The sequence below is a fragment of the Ambystoma mexicanum genome, chromosome 6p, assembly GCF_040938575.1.
Source record: "Ambystoma mexicanum isolate Mex_15411 chromosome 6p, UKY_AmexF1_1, whole genome shotgun sequence".
NCBI lineage: Eukaryota > Metazoa > Chordata > Amphibia > Caudata > Ambystomatidae > Ambystoma > Ambystoma mexicanum.
Window position 1 is genome coordinate 303,927,044 of NC_090935.1, and position 20,885 is coordinate 303,947,928.

The 20,885-nt window shown below is 47.8% G+C and overlaps 1 protein-coding gene across 13 annotated transcripts in view; it reads left to right on the forward strand.

Moving 5' to 3' along the window:
• The window catches only part of NEDD4L (NEDD4 like E3 ubiquitin protein ligase), a 2,900,454-nt gene that overhangs the window by 1,333,177 nt on the left and 1,546,392 nt on the right, over positions 1-20,885 (forward strand). For all 13 annotated transcript variants that reach the window (XM_069627054.1, XM_069627053.1, XM_069627056.1 and 10 more), the window contains one exon: positions 7,920-7,970. In XM_069627054.1, the coding sequence (XP_069483155.1) occupies positions 7,920-7,970 (51 nt within the window). The remainder of the gene's footprint in view (positions 1-7,919; positions 7,971-20,885) is intronic.

Genomic DNA, 20,885 nt, shown 5'->3' on the forward strand with positions numbered 1-20,885 from the left:
CATGCACATGTCCCGCAGCAAACCTGTTCCAACTGGCTGCCTTACTCAAAGGTGGTTCTGGTCCTGTGTAAACCATCGGTATACTGGTTCTCTCGCAGCCATGGCCTGCGCTCATGTAAAGACGCGTACATTGCTGTCGCCGCGCACGTTCTTCTGGTTGTTTGTACTTCAAACGGGAACTGCAGTACTTATACCATCTGCTTTTTTATGCTACCTCTCTAAGACACCCGATTATTATTTTTCCTTTACAAATGCAAGCCTAAGGTTTTAGAGTCTGTATTTAAGTATATAGTGCTATATTCAAAGGGTCGTGCTTTTATTTCGTAGCCTTTATCTTACATTTGTACAGTACCTCCTGCCATAGGTTATGGCATCGAGCCGCTTCAGCTGGAGAATGTTAGATCTAATTGGTTTATGATGTACAGGCTATTAGGATATTTCAGGATGCCATACATTATTTTCTTCTTACCGGCTGTGACATCACAACTGACCTATTACATAACTACTGTAATTGTAATCCTCTATTTCAGATGGGTCTTGGTGTCTCAGTGCCTGCTGCTTGAGCCGAATGCCAGCTGTTACTGCATAACCAGATTTTCAAAGGCATTTCTTCTAAAATATCTTTTCGGGACAATTTACAGCCATTATTTAATGAACTGTTTATTGTCGTAGGTTTATTTTGTGCAGTGCTAGAGATTAAAACAGAAACGCAAGACACTATGTGCATGTTATCATTCAGTTTAAAACACGAAACGGTGTTAAGATGCATTCTATTAAATATTTTTTGCAAATCATTACAAGCTGCCCATCAGCGTTGTATTAGTGCAAACAGATTCTACATTGATTTCATAAATCGGCAATTGGAGTGTCTTACATTGGATGACACGAGGTCAGGCATTACACGGAATGACCGTTTGTGGCCATATGTATTACACTGCACAAAAACAATATGGCAAATCATTTATGAATGAAAGCAAGTGTAGCACATGACACATTTATAAAGGCTACTATTCTTAGGTCACTAGCTGTTGCGTCACAAAGGGTCAATGATCATCTTTTACCAGTGACATGTGTAGCTTTCCACATATATTTTAATTCTAAAGTTGGAACAACACAAATGAAGAATTATATTCCAATATTTGATTTGTATTATAACTAATTGTGATGTTGAATGTAAGAAATAATATAGCTTTAGAATACAGTTCCACGGGCTGCTGCGTGTCTTTTAGTACTGTGGGGTGAACCCATGGGTGCTACTAGCTATTCTTTTTTCCTAATTGGTAAAACTGTGGTAGCCATTTCCCAAGTTTAAAAATAAATAAATCACTGCCTGGAAAATGAGAAGGGAAATATGTTGTCCCTTCTATAGTGTCCTGATGTCCATGTTCTGAGCAAGGCAGTGACGGAGTGCGATGGAGGGAGGCAGTAAAATGGGTCAGGCAAAAAATGAGTTTGGGCGAGTATGAATGTAGGGAAGGGTGGGGGATAGGGGTCAACTGGGGGAGCGCAGCGAAAACGAGTCGGCATACAGGAGCACCCGTGTCGCTCCAAATCTGGGCTTAGATCAATTGGTTAAACTCTCGTTCAGAAGTAGTTGATTGGCTTGCATTCGGAGCATGTTTTGTTCTCTTTAGAATAATCGGCAAGTATAGAATGCTGGCTCTAACCAAGAGTAAGCCTGGATTCCATGACTCTCCTTTGTTCCTATCACTGTTTTCTGCTCTCTAGCCAATCAGCAAGCTTGGAACGCAGGCTCAAACCACCAAGGCTGCTTTCCAGGCTTCCCTTTGTAATGGGTCTACACTGGGCAAGATGGCGTAGACACGCTCCCTCACAGGAAGTTCTAGATGAGGCTACACGTTCTCCCCTTGCAGAAGCTCTAATAGCGTTCGAGCCATTTCCATTGGGCTTTATTCTGTGGCAGGCATCACAGCTATCTGAAGTGCATCCTGCTAGCTATGATATGGCATTTATGACGTGCCTTTACACAAGTGTTTCAAGGTGCGACGAGGCAAGGGATGGAAGAACAGAGGGAAGACAAGACAACGATCTTACTAGGCCAGGTGACATTGAGATTGTGACATCACAGCCGGTCGATTACAATGTAACTCTAGCTGTGATGTCAATGAGTACTTACTGAACAAAACCTAATCGTGTAGACAGTGGCAACCTTCGGAGGCCCATTTCATCGTCCACTGAGCAAAATCGGCCCATGTTTTTATTTTAATTACATTTCTATACACTATGAACTATACCATCAATGATATCTTCATACGCACAAATGTGGGCTAAAACACGGCGCCATTTTTTGAATTTGAAAACCTCTTCAGAGTTCTAGCAAAGGAGAACACCATTCTTAGTTTACCCCCATACAATGCATGTTAACGATTAGCAAAGTCACCTCGGATTTGGTATCTGAGGCGGTGCTCCATTTTTCTGCGCACGTCTCGTGTTGACGTATTGCTCTGCTACGGATGGAGCTATGGGAGCTTGATGGTAGACTGGTTGGAGCAGCAGCATATTATCTACGAATATTTCATCGTCTGAAGCCAGTTGCTCGACCTCTCAATTGTGCAAGCTTTGAAGTTTTCCTTGGGGCTGGACAGTAGCAACTTAGGCGCCCTTAGTGCCTTTAAGCATTGTCACAACTTCACCGTATGTACATTATTGCTATTAATAGCACAGATCGTATATCAAAGGCTCGCTGTTCTCACCGCTCCGCAGCCTGTACCTAATCTAAGTCAATAGACCACCTGTAACTTTCAGCATAATGCAAGCAGTTCGGCTGGGACCAGAGTGACCGCTGGATACGTAGCTCTCTGGTTTTCCTTTTTGCCTTTTTCTCCCTATATAGTAGTTGTATTATTTTTTAAATTATTCTGCTTCTTTCCTTTTTTCTTTTTAATTTTTTTTACAGTGCATTTAAAGTTTTCTTGGAAACTAATGATGCAATAAAATAAAAAAAATGAGTGGCTGCTTCACCAGTGGCTGAATGTGGCAAGCATTGCATTCTGGTTCTCACTTAAGAACTATAGTATATTCATCCATTTAGCTCCTGCACTGGACCACATTTCATCATCATTCACTTTATTCGGAAAATAAATATCCATTAACCCCTTAACTGCCCTCCTCCGCCTCCCCCCATCCCCTTGACCAGGCCTTTTGTCGCCATTCAATGCTTTTTAACTTTGTTAAATGAGATATTTCGGCCAAATTAGGCCCCTGTTTTCCCCACAAGTAGCTGGTCATAACGGCACTCAGGAATCCTAGTTTGCTGTAGGGGGCGAGAGAAAATAACCCAACAGGGAGAAAAAGTTGTTTTTTTTTCTTCCAAAAATGCCAATAAAATGATGTACAGAAGCCTGTGGTTTTTTCCTTGTAAGAGCTAGGAACAAATGGTTTGCTGTGCCGAATTCCTCATTTTCCTGGCTTGCAAGAACAGGTTGAGTGGAAACATTTTTATTTTTTTAATATGGTTATTGACCTTTTTGTGAGGTAGGCTATTTTGGCCTTTTTTTCCAGTAGGACATGCGTTGATGGAATGGAAGAAAAGGGTAGGAAAGCTGAATGGGAGGACAGAAAGGCATACATTTCTGAAAAGTAGACAAAATTCCAAGTTTAGGAAGGGGTGATTTGCGCAGTTCAGGCACAACTATGTAGGGAAAAATTCCATAGTTTGGGCGAAAAGCGGGAAAATAACAGAAAGAAAGGTATGTGGTGGACATGGTTTCCCCTGGTACGGCAACGTCTTCTATGAATTTTGAGAAAAACATTGCTCCGCTACATTTTCCCGACTCTGGCAGTTAGGAAATCACACATTTTTGGTAATGTTTCACAAAACAAGTAATACCACTAGCCAAAAATCTGAGCCATGGTACACTGGAGTTTTATGCTTATCGCCTGGACAGACATACTTAGCATGTGCAAATATGGAAAACAAATGAGGCGAGGAAGGACAAGCATACATTTTCTGAAAGAGCACAGGCAGACCTTTTGAAGGGTAGGTGACTTGTGCAGGTTACAAAAGTGTATAGTGCCTAAAGCAGCAACTAAATGTAGGTCACATTTGGGAAATTAAAGGGTTGTGTGACAAAGAGCAGCAGCAAATGGGTCGAAACATTATGAAAACCACACAAGCACACAAAATGTCATACCTTCTCGCGTTCCCACAGGTGTGCCGACGAAAACGGAACCTCACATGTGTGGGTGCACCTACCTGGGTGCAAAGGGAAAAGGCTAAAATATGGGTAACCCCAAGTCTTTCGGCACAGCATATTTTTAGGAATTCTACTCATGCGCACAACTGACAGATTTGGGCCTAGGGTGTCAAAGCCACCAAGGAAAACTGGGAACCCCATGCATTTCCGAAAAGAGGACATCAGTGGGAATCTGCAGAGGTCTGACTTGCGCAAATCGCCCCAGAATGTATTACCCAGAACCCGCCGCCAACAACACATGTCCTACCTTCCCGGGTTCCCACATGTGTCCCGATGAAAACGGTACCTCACATGTGTGGGTGCACCTACCTGGGCGCAAAGGGAAAAGGTTTAAACCATTGGTAACAGCCAACGGGGTGGGGAGACCCGAATTGGGCCTAGGGTGTCGAAGCCACCAAGGAAAACGGGGAGCCCCATGCATTTCTGAAAAGAAGACACCCGTGGGAATCCAAAGTTGTCTGACTTGCGCAAATATCCCCAGAATTTACTACCCACAAGCCCCGCCAAAGACCCACATGGGAGAAGGGAGCCCAAGGCCAGGGACATTACCACCGACTTTGCTGGAGCTCTGGCTGGCCTGCGTTAAAGCTTCTCCCTCCGGGAAAGGACGGGGAATGTCCCGGCCCTCCCTGGAACCAACGCTGGGCATGGAGACAGTCAACCCAAATGTTAATCAGCCGCCCAAGGCCATGAATATCATCCCCTCCCCTAACACCCTGGAGCTCTGTCTGACCTGCGTTACAGCTTCTCCCTCTGGGAAAGGTCAGGGCCCCTGCTGGAGCTCCCTGAAACCGTTGCTGAGTTTCGGGCTGGTGAAACCACATGGGAGACAGCCGCCCAAGGGCAGGGACATCAGCCCCGGCCATCGGGGAGCGCGGGCTGGGCTGCGATTCAGAATTTCCCATGTGGGAGGGAAGTGGCCCCTGCCGGGGCTCACTGGAGCTGCCGCTGTGCTTGTGGTCGGTACACCCACATGGTAAACACATGTCCAAGGCCAGGGACATCACCTCCAATCATCCTGGAGTTCTTGCTGGCCGGTGTTACAGCTTTTCCCCACCAGGGAGTCCCGGCAGTGTGCCAATTCCGCCCCTAAGGGAAAGGCTGTAATGCAGCCCAGCCACAACTCCAGGACAGTTGGAGGTGTTGTCCCTGGCCTTGGACATCCATTTTCCATGTGGGTGTACCATCCCCTAAGCACAGCGGCAGCCCCAGGGAGCCCCGGCAGGATTCCCATTCCTCGCCGGAGGTGACATCTGTAACGTAGCACAGCCAGAGGTGCAGCCTGGGCTTGTAGACGGTCAACCCACATGGGAGACATCCGCTCCCAGGGAAACACCAATGTTCTGCTGGCATGAGGGGCAATTTGTGGCCTGCCCTTGCATTTGTTCCCAGCCCACCAAAGTATCTCCCCAGACGGCCCATTCCCACCTACACCACCAACAATCCAGCCCCAGTCTCACCCACCCCACTGACAGTGGGCCCTTACCGTAGAATAATAAAACAGTACTCGCATAACGTTGCAGCTGCTCGCGTAGAAAAAGCTGTAAACGAAACAAAAATCATTTGTTACCTACGGTCACCCCAGCAAAAACAAATCTTCACTAATACTTTCCGATCACGGCCCCCCTTTGCAAGCCATCCAAGTTTAGGGAGGGCTGCATGAGATGGCCCCCACTCCATTTTGGGAGGGTGGGGGACGGGGACACCCCCCTGCACATTACAAAATTCCCCAGTGGTTTAGGGTGCCACACAGCCCCCCTAAACTGCTGTCTACCATTTTCAATTTTTTCCTTTGTTTACCTAACTTCCCTTGGCGTAGATGGGCACAGTAGTGTGCCAATCTGCCCCCAGGGTCCCCAAAACCTACTGTCCCACCCATTGTGGGGGCCTGTCAGATGTTCTGTGGTGGGCCCCTCTCCCCCCAACCGAAATAGATTGGGGGGAGGCACCTCATGCAGCCCTCCCTGGGGCTCCTACGAAGGGCTGCATGAAGTGCCCCCACTCGGGGAGAGGGCCGCCAAAAAACGTGGGACAGGCCCCCCCCAGTGCATGGGGCAGTAGGGTTTGGGCACCCTGGGGGCAGATTGGCACACTAATGTGCCCATCTGCGCCAAGGGAAGTTTGGTAAAGAAAGAAAAAAATTGAAAATGGTAGGCTGCACTAACCGCCAGGGAATTTTGTAAGGTAAAGGGAGGTGTCCCTCTCCCTCCCACACCAAATGGAGGGGGGGCATCTCATTCAGCCCTCCCTTGGGGCGTATATGGGGGGCATCTCATGCAGCCTTCCATGCGGTCAGATAACAAAAGAAAATTAAAAAAAAACCCTTTCCATAACAAAAAATTCCCTGGTGGTCTAGTGGGGCCACTCCCCCAAAAACAAACCATGTATTTGTTTCTTTTATTTTTTGGGGGGTGCAGAAGGGCACCCTAACCTGAAGGACCCATCCTTTGGGGGTCCTGCCCACACTTTCCTGCTGGGCCTCTTCTCCCCCCCCAAATGGATGAGGGGCCACGTCATGTACTACTGCCTAGGGGCAGAAATCTGCCCCCAAGCAGGCTACAAGGGCTGCCTACCCTTTCCACTTGGGGTGGGGGGGAGATGGCCCACCCCCACCCACATCTTCGTTTTGCATGCTTTTATTATTTTTGTTGTATCCCCTTCCCTGGGGGCAGATGATCACCCATCTGCATCCACGGGTCTCCATAGCTGAGTCTCCATGCTTTGGGGCCTCGGAGGGAGTGCGGGGGGACTTGCTTACCTAGTAAGTAGGCCCCCTTACCCCGCATCAAAAACGGATCCCTGGTGGTCCAGTGGCATTGCTGAGCACGGACCGACCGCTCTGCACCCGAACCGCGCCCAGCAATGCATTAAAAAAAGGTGTTCATTGGAAAGGGAAGAGGCTCCCCTTTCCAACGACACCTCCCTCGATCTCCCAGCCGGAGATCGAGAGAGAGAAAGGTGGACACTCACCTTCTCGTTTCACCGCGACAGCCGAAAATGGCTGCCGCCGTGAAAATACTTTTTCATGTCGGCGTGCATTATGCACGCCAACGTTAAACTGAAGGTAATCCAACCCCTGGGCAGTGAGAAGGGACCTCCCCCTCACATAGCCCGGGGGTTGGATTACAGTTTTGTGTGATAAATAAATTGCCTAAAAAAAAAAAAATATACAAAAATAAGGCAAGCTATCTCATCCTTGGCAACCTGGAGGGAATGTCAAGGACAAGATACCTCGTGCTTGGCACTTAACAGGTTAAAGTACAATTTTCACAATACAAAACATTAAAAACAAGATTTACTTTAATATCTACATCATTCTTGATGTCATAAAAACATTATACACAGCATATACGTACACTGATCAAACCAATGTCGGATTGATTAGATCCCAGCCTTAATATCACATACACACACATCCTTACCCATCCTCTTACTCTGGCAAAATAGTACCTATTCCAGCCTCTACCATTCTCTTGTTCAATGCAGATCTTAAGAAATGTGATACTGCTAACACAAATACTGATTGGGTACAGTATTTCAGGGCTTGGATAGCTGACAGGATTGAGAGCATTTATGACCATCTTTTGCTTCACCACTAATCCCAGTGTGTGTGTGTGTGTGGGTGGGTGTGTTTTTTCTGGTGCAGTCTGTAAGGCAGTTATCCCTGTAAATCTGAAACCTATCTTGTGTTTTATTTTCCAGACCAGAGATGACTTCTTGGGCCAAGTAGATGTGCCACTGAACCACTTACCGGTAAGCGCACTCAAACATTTTCTATTTGGGGGGAAAAATATAGGGATGTTTCCCGTGCAGAGTTGCATGAATATCATTTGCTTTGGAATTGTGCTGTTTCCTGTACTTCGGTCCACGCTTGGCACATGCTCCTATCAGTGCAATCACTAGAGAAAAGAAAACCCCAGTAGTACCCAGAAAGGTAAAACCAGGATTGCAGAATCTTGTGACCCTTGTGCCTCCGCTGAATGGGGATGCGCTCCAGGCTGATGGATGAATGGCTAGATGCATACCCTGGCAGTGGCTCCTTGAACACAGTCACAAGGTTGATAGCCAGTAACTACATTTGAGGATGCCTGTTAAGTGTGCTTATGTGACCAAATGTCACAACACCCTCCTGAACCTGCCATCGCATCCTTTCTGGCCACTAAGGCTGGGTCTGTGAAACTTCCTCCCAATTCCCTTCCCTTGACCTTCATTGTGTTGTGGCGAAGCTGATACGTCCATGTTTCGATGACAGTGTTTTTAAGACACTGCTCTTCTCCTGTATATAAATATCCCGGTATCTCACCAAGAAAATGTTTGTCCTCATCTTGAAATGGAAAGGTTTGCTCACTGTATCCGAAGTGCTCGTATGTTTCTTAAATCGTATCTAGCTAGTCTTTGTGTTGCCTTTTATTTAGTCCTTAATTTAAAGGTTTTTCTCTTTTGTGTTTGATAAAACGAATAGATGTTTCCTTTTAGCATTGCCACTGAGCCAGGCAGTCTGCCTGCAATGCTACATCAGCCGCATGCTAAATTGACTCATCTTCCTTTTTAAATTATCATTTTTTGTAAATGTGTTCCTGCTATGCAGCCTGTCTTACGAACAAGTTACCAACGCAGATCAGATTGGCCACCTACTTTTCTCACTGATCGCTTCCACTTAGCCCTATTTCTCCACCTCCACTACACCCTACCCCGCCACCACCCACAAAAGCAGCAGCATACCAGTACGTGGGGCAAAAATGCAAAATGGCTAGCAACTAGCAACCCATAAAACGTCCCTCGACACATCCATTCTACACATTGACTTTTAGATGTACAAAATGGTGTGTTGTGTCTATTATCACTAGCCAATAGTTGGTGGCGAATGCATATTTGAGCGCAGCCCGTAACAACGTGGGTGTATCCCCTATTGTACAATGCTCTGTTGCTTCCTGTTAGGCAAGATTGCATGTAGTAACCCTTGGGGAGACTGCACTAGCCTTGTCCCCTTGGCAATAGATACCCAACTATTGGTATAGGTCTGTAGTACACAAGGTGGTAGAGTGACTGAGCAGCCGGATTTCTCTCAAAGGGGTAATTGTGAGCTTTAGAGGTGTAACATAGAGATTCACAGTTACAAGTATCCAAATAACACTTATACTCAAGTAAAATAATTATTTATTGAACAGTCAGTTTTAAAATAAGCTTTCTTTAGAAAGGACAAGGTTGCAACAATAAAATACACGTCAAATACACTTCCTCAGATTTATGTTAAGTAGATACCCTTTAGGGATGGCACACAGACACTTCCTACACCCTGAGGTGACTTCAATTGCTAGGACACTGTAGACATTGATATATCACTTTTGACACTTAAATGCAATACTGAGTTTGTGGAAAAGGGAAAAAGGTTAGGGAAGGAAAGAGAGGTTAACAAGTTCTCTGAACAGGTAAGTACTTTGCAATCCCCCAATGAAGTATAGGTTAACCCTTTCCCAGCAATACAAGTAACGTATGTACCACCTATGAGGGACAGTTAAACACCAAGTCAACGGGTCAAAAGAGTCTGCAGGGAGCCAGGAGAGCCAATGTCAATTGAACAAGGTCTAGGTGAGCTGAGGCACTTCTTGTAGATAGCACAAAAGGCTTGCACAATGTTATGATATGATTGGTTATTTAAAACGTGCTTAATACCCAGAGGATTCTAAGCGTGGACACAGGAATCAAACCTGTGTTGCTCCGTGTCGTCTTGCTTCCAAGGCGAGCACATTGTCGCTGAGCTATCTTCCTGAGACTAAATGTTATATAGAGAGTTTGTAGAAAAGAATCACTTTTGGGCCTCAAGCTCTAAGACTTGTGAAAGCAAAACTGCAAGCAACTTCGCAGAAAAAGCAGCTTCCTGTAAGTGTCCAGTGAGGCAGACAAGCTACACACCAAAAAGGTAAGAACCACTTTAGTTAAGACAGTACCTTAGGTTGGAAGAAGAGATTTCAGCTGGCTTCTGTTCCTGTTGCAGTTTTGCAGATCCCGTGTTCCTGGGCCTCAGTCGTGGGGACAAGAGAGGACGTCTAGGGACTCCTGCACTGTGGTTTGAAGGTCAGCAGCATCAAAGGGCTCTTTCCAAATCAGTAGCACTTAGCGGTTTCAGCTACCGGTCAATAGCACCACTGCGGACTTTGGACACTTTATGGGCTCCCCCTTGCTGGGGTCCAGCACCCTGTTGAGGTGGCTCAGGCTTGGGTCGTCCTGCTTCGAGATGGTCCTTAGGATCTCCCTGGAGCTCAGGTCCAGCTTAAAGACGATGCACTTGTTTCTGGTGTTTCTGACCCATGGCACTCTGTTCCAGCAGTAGCAAGGAAGTACAGCCAGCAGGGAGATGGGTTCCAGGCAAGTTCGTCTTGGGGTCGGTTGGGCTTCTCTAGACGATACAAAATTTGGAGCTTCACTGCAGCAGGGCTTCAACGGGAAAACCAATGGTCCAGGAGGGTGCAGCAAGCTTCTCTTCCAGTTTCTTCTTCGGATTCTTCGTTCAATGGTCGACTCTGCCTTCTGTCTAAGAGACCTCGCCTTTTATGCAGGTTTCTCCCATTCATTTGCAGCCTAGCTGTCACTCGCACAGCAGGGTGGCTGTCTTGAAAGGACAGCCAGCCGGCCAATCATCTTTGGGTGCATTCCTGTAACCAAGAAGACTAAGCATAGGGAGTTTCGGGGACCTCCCTCACTTGCTGCCCTTCCAGACACGCTGGAGCCAGAGGCTGGGTTTCAGCACTGTAGCCCGCCAAAGACATAATGAACAAACGAACCAAACCTGGTTTTGCATGCAGAGTAAGACTCAAAGACCTCACAAACAAGAAATGGCGAAAAAAGATGACGGGTCATTTTGACAAAATGGGCACCGATGGGTGCACTACTGCAGCTGAAGATTCAGCCTTCGGAAAAAACATACAATGCTAGGAAAATTAAACCACTGCCACCAGCCATTAATTGTAGTGAGTGTAACATAAAAATGTTACATTAGTAAGTAAACAAAGGGGCTACTAAGTAACCCCCCAGCACTCCACATAAGATGGTGTGTGCTAGGTCTACAAAGAGAAAAAGGTAAGTAATGTCAATTTCACTTTAATACTCTTGGAAACACTACTTTATCCAAGAGAGGAGGACTTCTCTGTGACACTGCACTGAAGGTGCTGTGTGTCACAATACAAAAGGTGATGCCTATGGAATTTGTTTGACTCCAAAATCATAGAAACACAGTTCAAATCAAAAATACAAGAGGGAGTGAGGAAAAAGCTCTCACTCACTCCATGATAAAAATGAAAAGTCCTAAAGTCCACCAAAAGAGCTGGGGGGGGGTCTCCAAGGTTGAAGGGAATTAACACAGAAATGATAATTCTCCATAACGCTTCCAAATGCAAGTTATGTTTGCCCTTTGTAAATCCCATACACAAATTATGTTACAGAGGTCAGGTGGGATGCATTAACTCGGTGCAGGAGATTAAGTTTAACTATCCTGGGTTTTTATGCTATAAAAAGGGCTTCTCACAATATCCCTGATTAAAAAGCACACTTTATAGACCTTTTTCGCTTTTGACAAGCACATCATGCCTTCGAGTCCTAAGAGGAAAAGTTTACAAAACCTATGCAAATCCTGGTTCTGCCATTTGAGGGCGTGTACCTTTTTCATTCGTCGACCAATGATGAGTTGACAAAGAAGAAAATGTCCACTCAAACCGTCAAGTCCTTGGCCATCCTGACAAAGCCAGTACATTGATCCTTCCCTCAGTCTCAGGGCACGACCAAGTTCAAACCTGTGCTTTTTCCAGCGTCAAGGGGTTTCAAGCTGCGGTCTACAGAGGCCTGACAGGTTCCCTCAGCAACAACTGGAGGAAGGAACAGAGGACTTTTTTCTGCTCCCACTCCTCTGCTCCCGTCTCTGACACCAAGAAGCAATGACATCAAGGAGAGGGGAAACCGCTTGCCTGTGGGGCCGTTTTGCTCTTTTCCAAGACACCTGGAAGCATCTTTTCAAACACCCGTCGATCCTATCCGCAAGCTTCAGTCTTCCTCTTCCTTTCACCATTCTCTCCTTCTCTTAGTCAGATCAGGTCCCAAGCTCTTTTACCGGAGGCCATTTCGCTCTTGAAGATGTAGGCGATAGAACCGGTTCTTCTTTCAGACAGGGGCTTCCGGTACTATTCCAGGATTGTTGCCGTACCCAAGAACAACCAGGCTGGTCTGAGGGTTGTCCTGGACCTGTCATTTCTGAATCTGTCTTTAATGTTAGAATGCTTCAAGATGATGACTTCTGTGCACATAGCCAAGTCTGTGTGCAGGGAACTGGATGTGTTCCCTGGACCTCAAGGATGCATACCTGCATGTACCCATCTACCAACCGCATCAGAAGTTTCTGCGGTTCACAATTATCATACCATTTTCAGTACAGGGTGCTGCCCTTAGACCTGAGCTCCGCTCCTTGTGCCTTAATGAAGTTGATGAACGCAGTGGCGGGCCTTCTCTGTTTGGAGGGCCATCATCTGTACCCTTATTTGTCCGACTGGCTGGTGAGGGTTGGGTCGCCCGAGGGGGTGTTTCACTCCTGACAGATTGGCCGATATCCTTCATCAGCTGGGGCTCTCCCTCAGCCAGAGGAAGTCAGTTGTGCCCACCCAGGATCTGATCTTAGGGGTGTGTTGGAACATGAGCGTTCAGCAGGTGTTCCCCACGGCCAAGAGGATCCAGTCTCTCCGTAAGATGGTGGGGCACTTTCCGGTCAGCTCGACCACCTCAACATGGTGGTTCCAGCACCTTCGTGGCCTTATGGCTTCCTTCGTGCTCACTGTGCAGCACGCTCGCCTCAAGGTGAGGCGCCTCCAGCGCCACCTGGCAGCCAGTGGGATCAGTAGACAGGGTCTCAGTTGGAGAGTATCCCAATACTACCGCTCCTACTACCCAATCTTCGCTGGTTGGATGTTGGATGGCAATGTTTGTGGGAGCCCGCTTCATCCGGCCGGAACCTACCCTCTTGGTGACAAGGGGCTCCTCTTTTGAGCTGGGGGGGCTACCCCTGAGTGCTACATGATTCTTTGTGCATGGTCCAGGGTGGAAGCCCTCCTGCATATCAATTTGCTGAAGCTTAGGGCAGTGGGCCTGGCCCTCAAGGCATTTCTGCCTCTCATCAGGGACAGGTCTGTTATGTTCAGAATGGACAACTCTACTACAATTGTTTACCTGAACAAACAAGGTGGCACCTGTCCACCCCCCCCCCCCTCCTCTGTCGGGAGGCGGTATAAATCTGGGAATGGGCCCTGATGGAAGGGGTCTGGATTTCCTTACGGGGACCGCATTGCAGACGCGGACCGACAGAGCCGCCTGGGGTTCAACACCTAAGAGTTGGAGTTGCACACCGACTCCTTGTTGGCCCTGTTCATGCGTTGGGGATTTGTGAACCTAGACTTCATCTCCCTGGAATTACAAGTGACCCCAGTTTGCTTCATGGGCAGGTCAGGGGTCACTGGGAGACGCCTTCCAGATATGTTGGCATGACCGCAGGTGTTGTGTTCCCACCCACCCCTCTGCTCCAACGGACCCTATGCAAGTTCAGGGCTTTGGTGAGTTGCAGCATCATCCTGGTTCGCCCCCCCCCCCTCCTAACTGGCCTTGGAGACCCTGGTGTTCGGACCTGCTGCAGTTGTGCTCCCAGGTTCCTTTCCCAACATCCGACCCTCTGTCTCGACCCAGACCATGGCTGCGAGGGCTGTACCATGTGCAATGCCTTGCCTCCAAGGGCGCTCAAAAACAGACTAGCGAGGTGGCGGGAGCTCTTCGGAAGATAGCCTCCAGAGGACCTCAATGCTTTTGTGAAGCAGAAGACCAGGCCCAAGGTAGGTGCTGCAAGATCCTACCAGTGCTACTTCTGAGGGGCAGCAAGGCTTGATTACCGGGTCTCAAGCTGAGTGGCTAGGCCCTAATACCAGACCCTTGTCTGAGGGGGTGCCTGCACGCAGCACTACCGGCACCACTGCCGAGGGTACTCTGCCTACCAGGCACTGTCGTGAGGTGCAGGGTAGTCCTCAACCACCACCGATCAGCGTACTGGTGAAAGCCGGTCCCAGGTCAGCAAGTTCCACGACGCAGGCACAAGGCTCGGAGCAAAACAAAATGGCAGCCGAGCCAGACAAAATGGCGACTCACTTGCCGCCTTTGCCCTTCAGAGACCAGGCAGGGGAAAGAGCTTCCAGGTGGGATTGGTCAACCCCTGTCACTTGGTTCGCATACTATCCATCCACTTCTCAGGGCAGGTATACTTCGCCCTATGCAGCGAGACAGTATACACCCAAGACACAGCAGCCTCAGGCCCCCGACCCCTATGCCTGTACCATCAGGCACCCCTCTGGCCTGTGAAGACAGGTTCTTCGAGAAGTTCATCATGCTCATGAGATCACCACATATGGGTACCATCCTCAGGGACATGATCAAGGATATCCTCCCTCCTGTACAGCCGCAAGCACCACAGCCACACTGTCCCTGGGGTCCAGCTCATCCTCTGGCTCCCGTTGTCTGTACCAGTCACTGCAGCTATGGCCCTCATGCCTGTACCAGTCAAAGAAGCCCCAGGTCTGCCACCTCGGCAGCTTCCGGCATTGAAAATCAGCATGCCACAGCTGCCTGCGCCCAGCACTCCTTCGGCTCCCCCGGACGCGCAGGACACAACAGTGGAAACAGACAAGGAGGAGAATTCAGACTCTCAATTGTCAGCAAAAGCTTTTCACAAACTGCTGGCTGGCCTGGCTGAGTACCTAGGAATCCCGCAACCACAGGTGGAACAATCGGAGGCAGGAGTACTGGCTGAAGTTCTCACGCTACGCCCTGGTGCTAGAACGGGAATCCCGCTTCAGAAAGACATAGTAGTGCTCGCCAAAAAGGGATGGTTCAAGCCACTACCAATAGGCATTTCGATGCTAAATACAGGCAAACGGAAGGGGACCCCCCTCTTCTAGTCGGCGCACTCCCAACCACATTCCCCGGTGATGGCAGCAGCATCACTTTACTCCAAGCCACAATATTCTTCAGAGACTTCAGCCTGGGCACTCCTGGGCTAGGAGGAAAATATCTTGGAGGCATTCAGCTAGAACATTTATTCCAGCGCCACTCTCCACCTGCGCAAGCCAACGCAGATGCTATGTTGGCGGCGGTCAACCAGAAGCTATGGCGGGAGGTCGCTGATTTCCTCCCTGAGCTCCCTGCCCACAGCCAGGCTCGCTTCAAGGCTGGGCTGGCTGAGGCCAAAATAGTGGCACAGGACATAATGGATTCCACGGAGGCCCACATCAACACTTCAGGTCGGGCTATTTGCATTGCTACTGATATAAGAAGGATGGCTTGGCTAAGGGCCACAAAATTCAACCCAGACATGCAGGAATACATACTGGACCTGCCTTTCGAGGGGGAGTGGAACCTGTTCCATTTGACATCGGACGAGGTACTCCATAAGAAAAAGAATAGCTTGCAGAAAGTGGAATCTTTATCGATCCTCACCAAGTCCAGTCCCAAGACCTGCAGCCAAAGGCACCAGTGCTATGACAAGGGTCGGTCATCCAGAGGCTTCAGAGGCTTTCAGGAGAGGTGTTCAAGGCAACTGGACAGATCCTGTAGCCAGCACAGGCGAAAACAGCACAAGATGTCTAACAAGGGGTTTTTCCAGTCCCCTTGCTCAGCCTCAGAGGGGAATAAATTGTGACGGGCCCATCCGGATCCACAAGTCTCAGGTGGAGGGCAGGCTTGACAACCAAATACAAAAAGAGGTTGGGGGATTTAGACTGTTAGACCAAAAAGCCCTCTAACTTTAGGAACACCTAAATTACATAAACTAAAGATTTGGTCAACAGTGTATTGTCACAGGGTAAGGTGTCCAACCTCACTTACGGGAAAACAGAGAAGAGGGAGGGATCAATTTCCTATATCTCTATACAGTTGCTAACCACTGCAAGGATTGCACAGTGAGGGGTAGGTGCACGAAAATGTACAATTATCAAAATATTCACATATCAATTTTGTTTAACATTCAACAATACTTGGATTTCATCATGAAAATGCCAAAATGGCACAGTTAATTTCATACAAATCTTTGGCACAGTCCATACCAAATTTGCACAAAAAGAAAAAAAGGGAAGAAAAACAACCAAAACACAGTAGTGACAACTTAAATACACCGGGAATAGAAGTGTACAAAAACCATAAACAAAGTGTATAGTTAATGAAGCAGTAACGTAAACAATTGTCTAAATCAATTAACTCCTTCTTAGCCCAACCATAAAAAATTAGGTTTAAAGAATAATAACAAGGCTGTATTGACTACTAAATCTCACACTCCTTCGCTCCCATTCAACCCAACATGTTTAATTCCTCACACATTCCATACGCACAGTCAGGGGAAATTCATCAGGGGTATGCACTTGAAAACAATATGTGCCACGGTTGACGGTACAAAAGGCGGGACAATTTTCAACGCCACACGACCTGATTCATTAAGTTCAGGGCAAAGAATACTCTCAAACTGCTAAACCAGCCCCACACTGATAGTTTCACGTGGGTATAGACTTATAAAGAGCACTAAACAAGCAGCTGGTTCCTGCTCCTATGGTTAGTTTCCAAATTGCTCAAATGGACTATTTCGAAGCACCAAACTAAACAGCTAATTCCTGTTGCTGTGGTAAGCTTCAATTTTCCTCCAGCAAGGGAGGGACATCATACACCAAACAAGAGGCCTTCACAGCCACTTGACATGAGAATGTACACTGGGTGTCTGGATAATTAGATCCCGTAACTCAAGGTTTGCAGTTGGTAAGAGTTTGGTCGCTGGCGGCACTCTTCAATTCGATTGAAATAACCTTGTAATGGTACCGCTGACCATTGCGATCGTAAAACGCTGTACCTAGAACGGTTACTTCTATGGCTCGCCTCCCAACTGGGTATGTCGTTGTTAACAATGTCCAAGAGGGAAAGCCCTCGGGATTCTGGCGCGTCCTGGAGTCCGACACAGTAAACATACATCTTTCCTTGCTACCAATGTACAATGCAGGCTTGCCCTTCTCAGACTGCTGGCGTACAAGGTTCATGGACCCATTAATCCTCTCAGTAGTGTCCATGGGCTTCCGGCTCCCCATTCCGCCTTCTCCTCCTTCCTTCCCTCCGCTTCTGCAGATTGGTACAGCAACTCTGTTGGCGGAAATACGGTCGCTAGTAGCAAGCCAGGCAGTGGAGGAAGTCTCAGCCTCACAGCGGGGCATGGGCTTCTATTCACGAATTTTCACCATACACAAAAAGAACCACGCTGGCCTGTGAGTTGGGTTAGACCTTTCCACCTTGACCCTTTCCCTAGCACTCCAAAAGTTCAAGATGGTTACCCCAGTCTTCATAGCAGAGACATTGTGTGTGGGAGACTGGATGTGCTCCCTGGATCTGAAGGATGCCTACACGTCCCGATTTGAGAACCCCATTGGTTGTTCCTGAGGTTCAGGATCGTGGGTTTTCACTTTCAATACAGGATTCTACCCTTTTGACTCAATTGGGTCCCCATGGTCTTTACAAGGCTAATGAACGCAGTGGCAGCCCTAGTCAGGGCGCAAAGCCATCATATTTACGCATATCTAGACAACTGGCTAGTTGCGGTGAGATCTCCGGAGGCGGTCCAACATACAACATCCGCCCTCATGGATACATCTTACGACCTGGGATTTTCTATCAATCTCAAAAAGTCGCAGTTGGTGCCCTCACTGAGCCTCACCTTCCTGGGGCTCATCTGGGTTATGAGCTCCGAGAGGATCTTCCCCCTCGAAAGACAAAATCACAGCCATCAAGAGGGTCACTGCGCATTTTCTCAGCAGAGCAGTGACCTTGGGTGTGGTGGTACCAACCCCTGTTAGGAGTTATGGCCGCATGTCTTTTAACAGCGCCACATACAAGACGGCTGCAGGTACATTTGGAATGGATTGTGCCCGCCCACGTATTCCTCATCTTATGATATTTTATCTCGTCAACCTTGCTGCTTCGGAAAATATTTAATCGGCAGAGGCCGCTATATGCGATGCGTGCGCATCGATGTTAGAGTGCCTCAGTTGAGCGTCGATGTCATCGTTCAGTATAAATAGCGCATGCAGCGCCCGTTGGCTTCAGTTCAATTTTTCCGAAAGCTTTCACTTCGAGTGTTTAAAGGTTGCCTCTGGTTTCTTCATAGAAAATGTCTTCATCATTAACTCCTGCTACTCCAAAGTCTGGATTTAAGAAATGCTACGACTGCGGGTCGAAGATGTCCATTACAATCCTCACCGCATCTGGCTGTGGTGTCTGGGCACCGGTGCACCTGGCTGCGGTGTCTGGGCACTGTACCGATGACTGCAGGTCCTGTCAGGCCATGACGGAAAAAGCTCTCAGGGAGCGCAGAGGTAAACTGGCAGTGGGGAGGGCGGCTTTGACGTCTTCGAAGAAAGACAAAAGTCGATTGAGGCAGTCTTCGTCCTCCTCAAAGAAGGCGAAGCAGAGACGCCATAGGTCTCACTCTTCATCCGATTCTTCTACTGAGGTAATCTGATGCCCAACAAAATCTGATTCCCCATGAAAAATGGCATGCGTTTAAATCTGAAATGATGCAGATTTTTTGAAAATGCGGCCTCAACCCCCTCAAAATAATTGCGCAAAATCCATACCCCGGTCGCTCCTTCGGACGACTTAGGGAAGTCGAAGACTACTATTTCGAAGCCGAGCATTAAGCTGGAAAAAAGTCGAGAAAGTTCTCGACCCGACGACAAGTCGTCGAGGGCATCGACTCTGGAACAGAGTCCTTCTTCGATACCTTTGAAGAAGCACAAGTCGTCGAAGAACCCGAGAACTTCAGCCAGTACTCGAAGGCGATACCGAGTAAGCTGGTGCCATTTCCGAAGCTGTCTTCGACACCGTCGACGGCCACTTCGACTTTATCGCCTTTGCCCATGGACAAGGTTTACAAAACTACTCTGAAGAAAGACTTTAAGTCTATGTCCTCAATATTTGAGGAGGAACAGCCCTCTGAAGATGATTCCTCTCCTTATGGGTTGCAATTTGGTACTCGGAATGCTCCTGAACAGCTCGTTAATGAGGAGTCCAAAATAAGAGACCTGATTCTCTCCAGTCGGCTAGTGGTCTTGACACCTCGCCAGAGCTGGAATTTGGCAGGCCTGACCCTTCTGAGCATGCAGATTACACCTATAGGAATCTTATGAATAGGGTCACTGAGTATATGGGCTGGAGGAGAGCTTCTATGACTGATATCCTGGACCAAGGCCCTTTGAAACACATTGTGTATAGAACACAGCTACTTTTGGGCCGCATTTCCATCTATTGGGAAGAAAACGGAAGAGAAAACGTTATTCAGGAATTAACAGCAATATTGAGAGAAATAATACCATGACAGAAAACGAGAAGAGGCAAAGAGAAAACCGATGGGGAAAGAGACAAGAACAGAAGCATAGTCGCAGCTGGACTGGACTATAACTTACCAGGGATCAGTGAAGGAACTAGATCCCATCGACAAGCGCCCCTGGCAGAAGTAGCAGGACGGAGTGCTCACCATCAATAATTAACAGGTGAGCCCTATTGGCCGGTACATGCCCACAGAAATCGCACCTTGAGTAGATAGGTTTGAGAGGTACAATAGTCACTGAGCAGCGCACTCACGTTTTCTCATATCTATGCAGGGGCAGTGTCAGCAATTGCCGCTTCTCACAGCTTATCCGCAGAGGGAAAGACCAGACAGAGGAGATTTAACTCCTGGGAGGGCTGCAACCTTGCCCCAACGCCTCCACAAAGACCAGGTGAGCGTAACAATTGCTCCGGATTGGGCCAGGAGACGTGGTACCTGGACCTTCTGTACATGTCCATCTGCCCTCCAAAGTCTTCCACAAAGAGCAGATCTTATCTCGCAAGAGGAAGGTTGGGTTCTCCATCCAGAGGGCAAAACACTGTCTTCACACATGGTTCCTGAGAGACTGAGATACAAGGATTGGGACCTCCAATCTTGACGTAATGGAGATTTTGCTTTCGGCCAGCAGGCCAGCAACCAAATCCTTGTACTGGTGGTGTGGGAATGAATTCAGTAACTGTTGCAAGGATAAGAATGTGGATCCATTCTAATGTGGCACACCTTTGGTGCTTTCTTTCCTGTTGCATTTATCCAAACTGGGGCAGCGCTTTCCATTTTTGAGTGCTACTCTGACGAGGTCTCCTATTTCAAAATCCCCTTGATTATACAATTTCTGAAGGGACTTCATGTGTATCCTCCAGTCACATTTCATGTACCTGTTTGGGACTTAAACCTTGTGTTAACATTTCTGTCATGTATCCCATTCGAGCCTTTACATTGATGTCCTTTAAGGCTCCTAACATTGAAAACAGTCCTACTTATCGCAATAACATCAGCCTGCAGGGTAGGTGAATTGCAGGCTCTTTCTTGCAAGCCTCCTCATAATACTTTCTATAAAGAGAGTCATCCTCAGGGTAAAACCATCATTCTTACCGAAGGTAGTCTCCGGCTTCCATCTGTCACAGAAGATAACGCGACCAACTTTCTACCCTCCTCCTTATCCTGGCAAAGTGGAAGGGAGACTGCATAGGCTAGATCCGAAAAGTGCTCCAAGCTTTTATATTTCAAGAATGGCT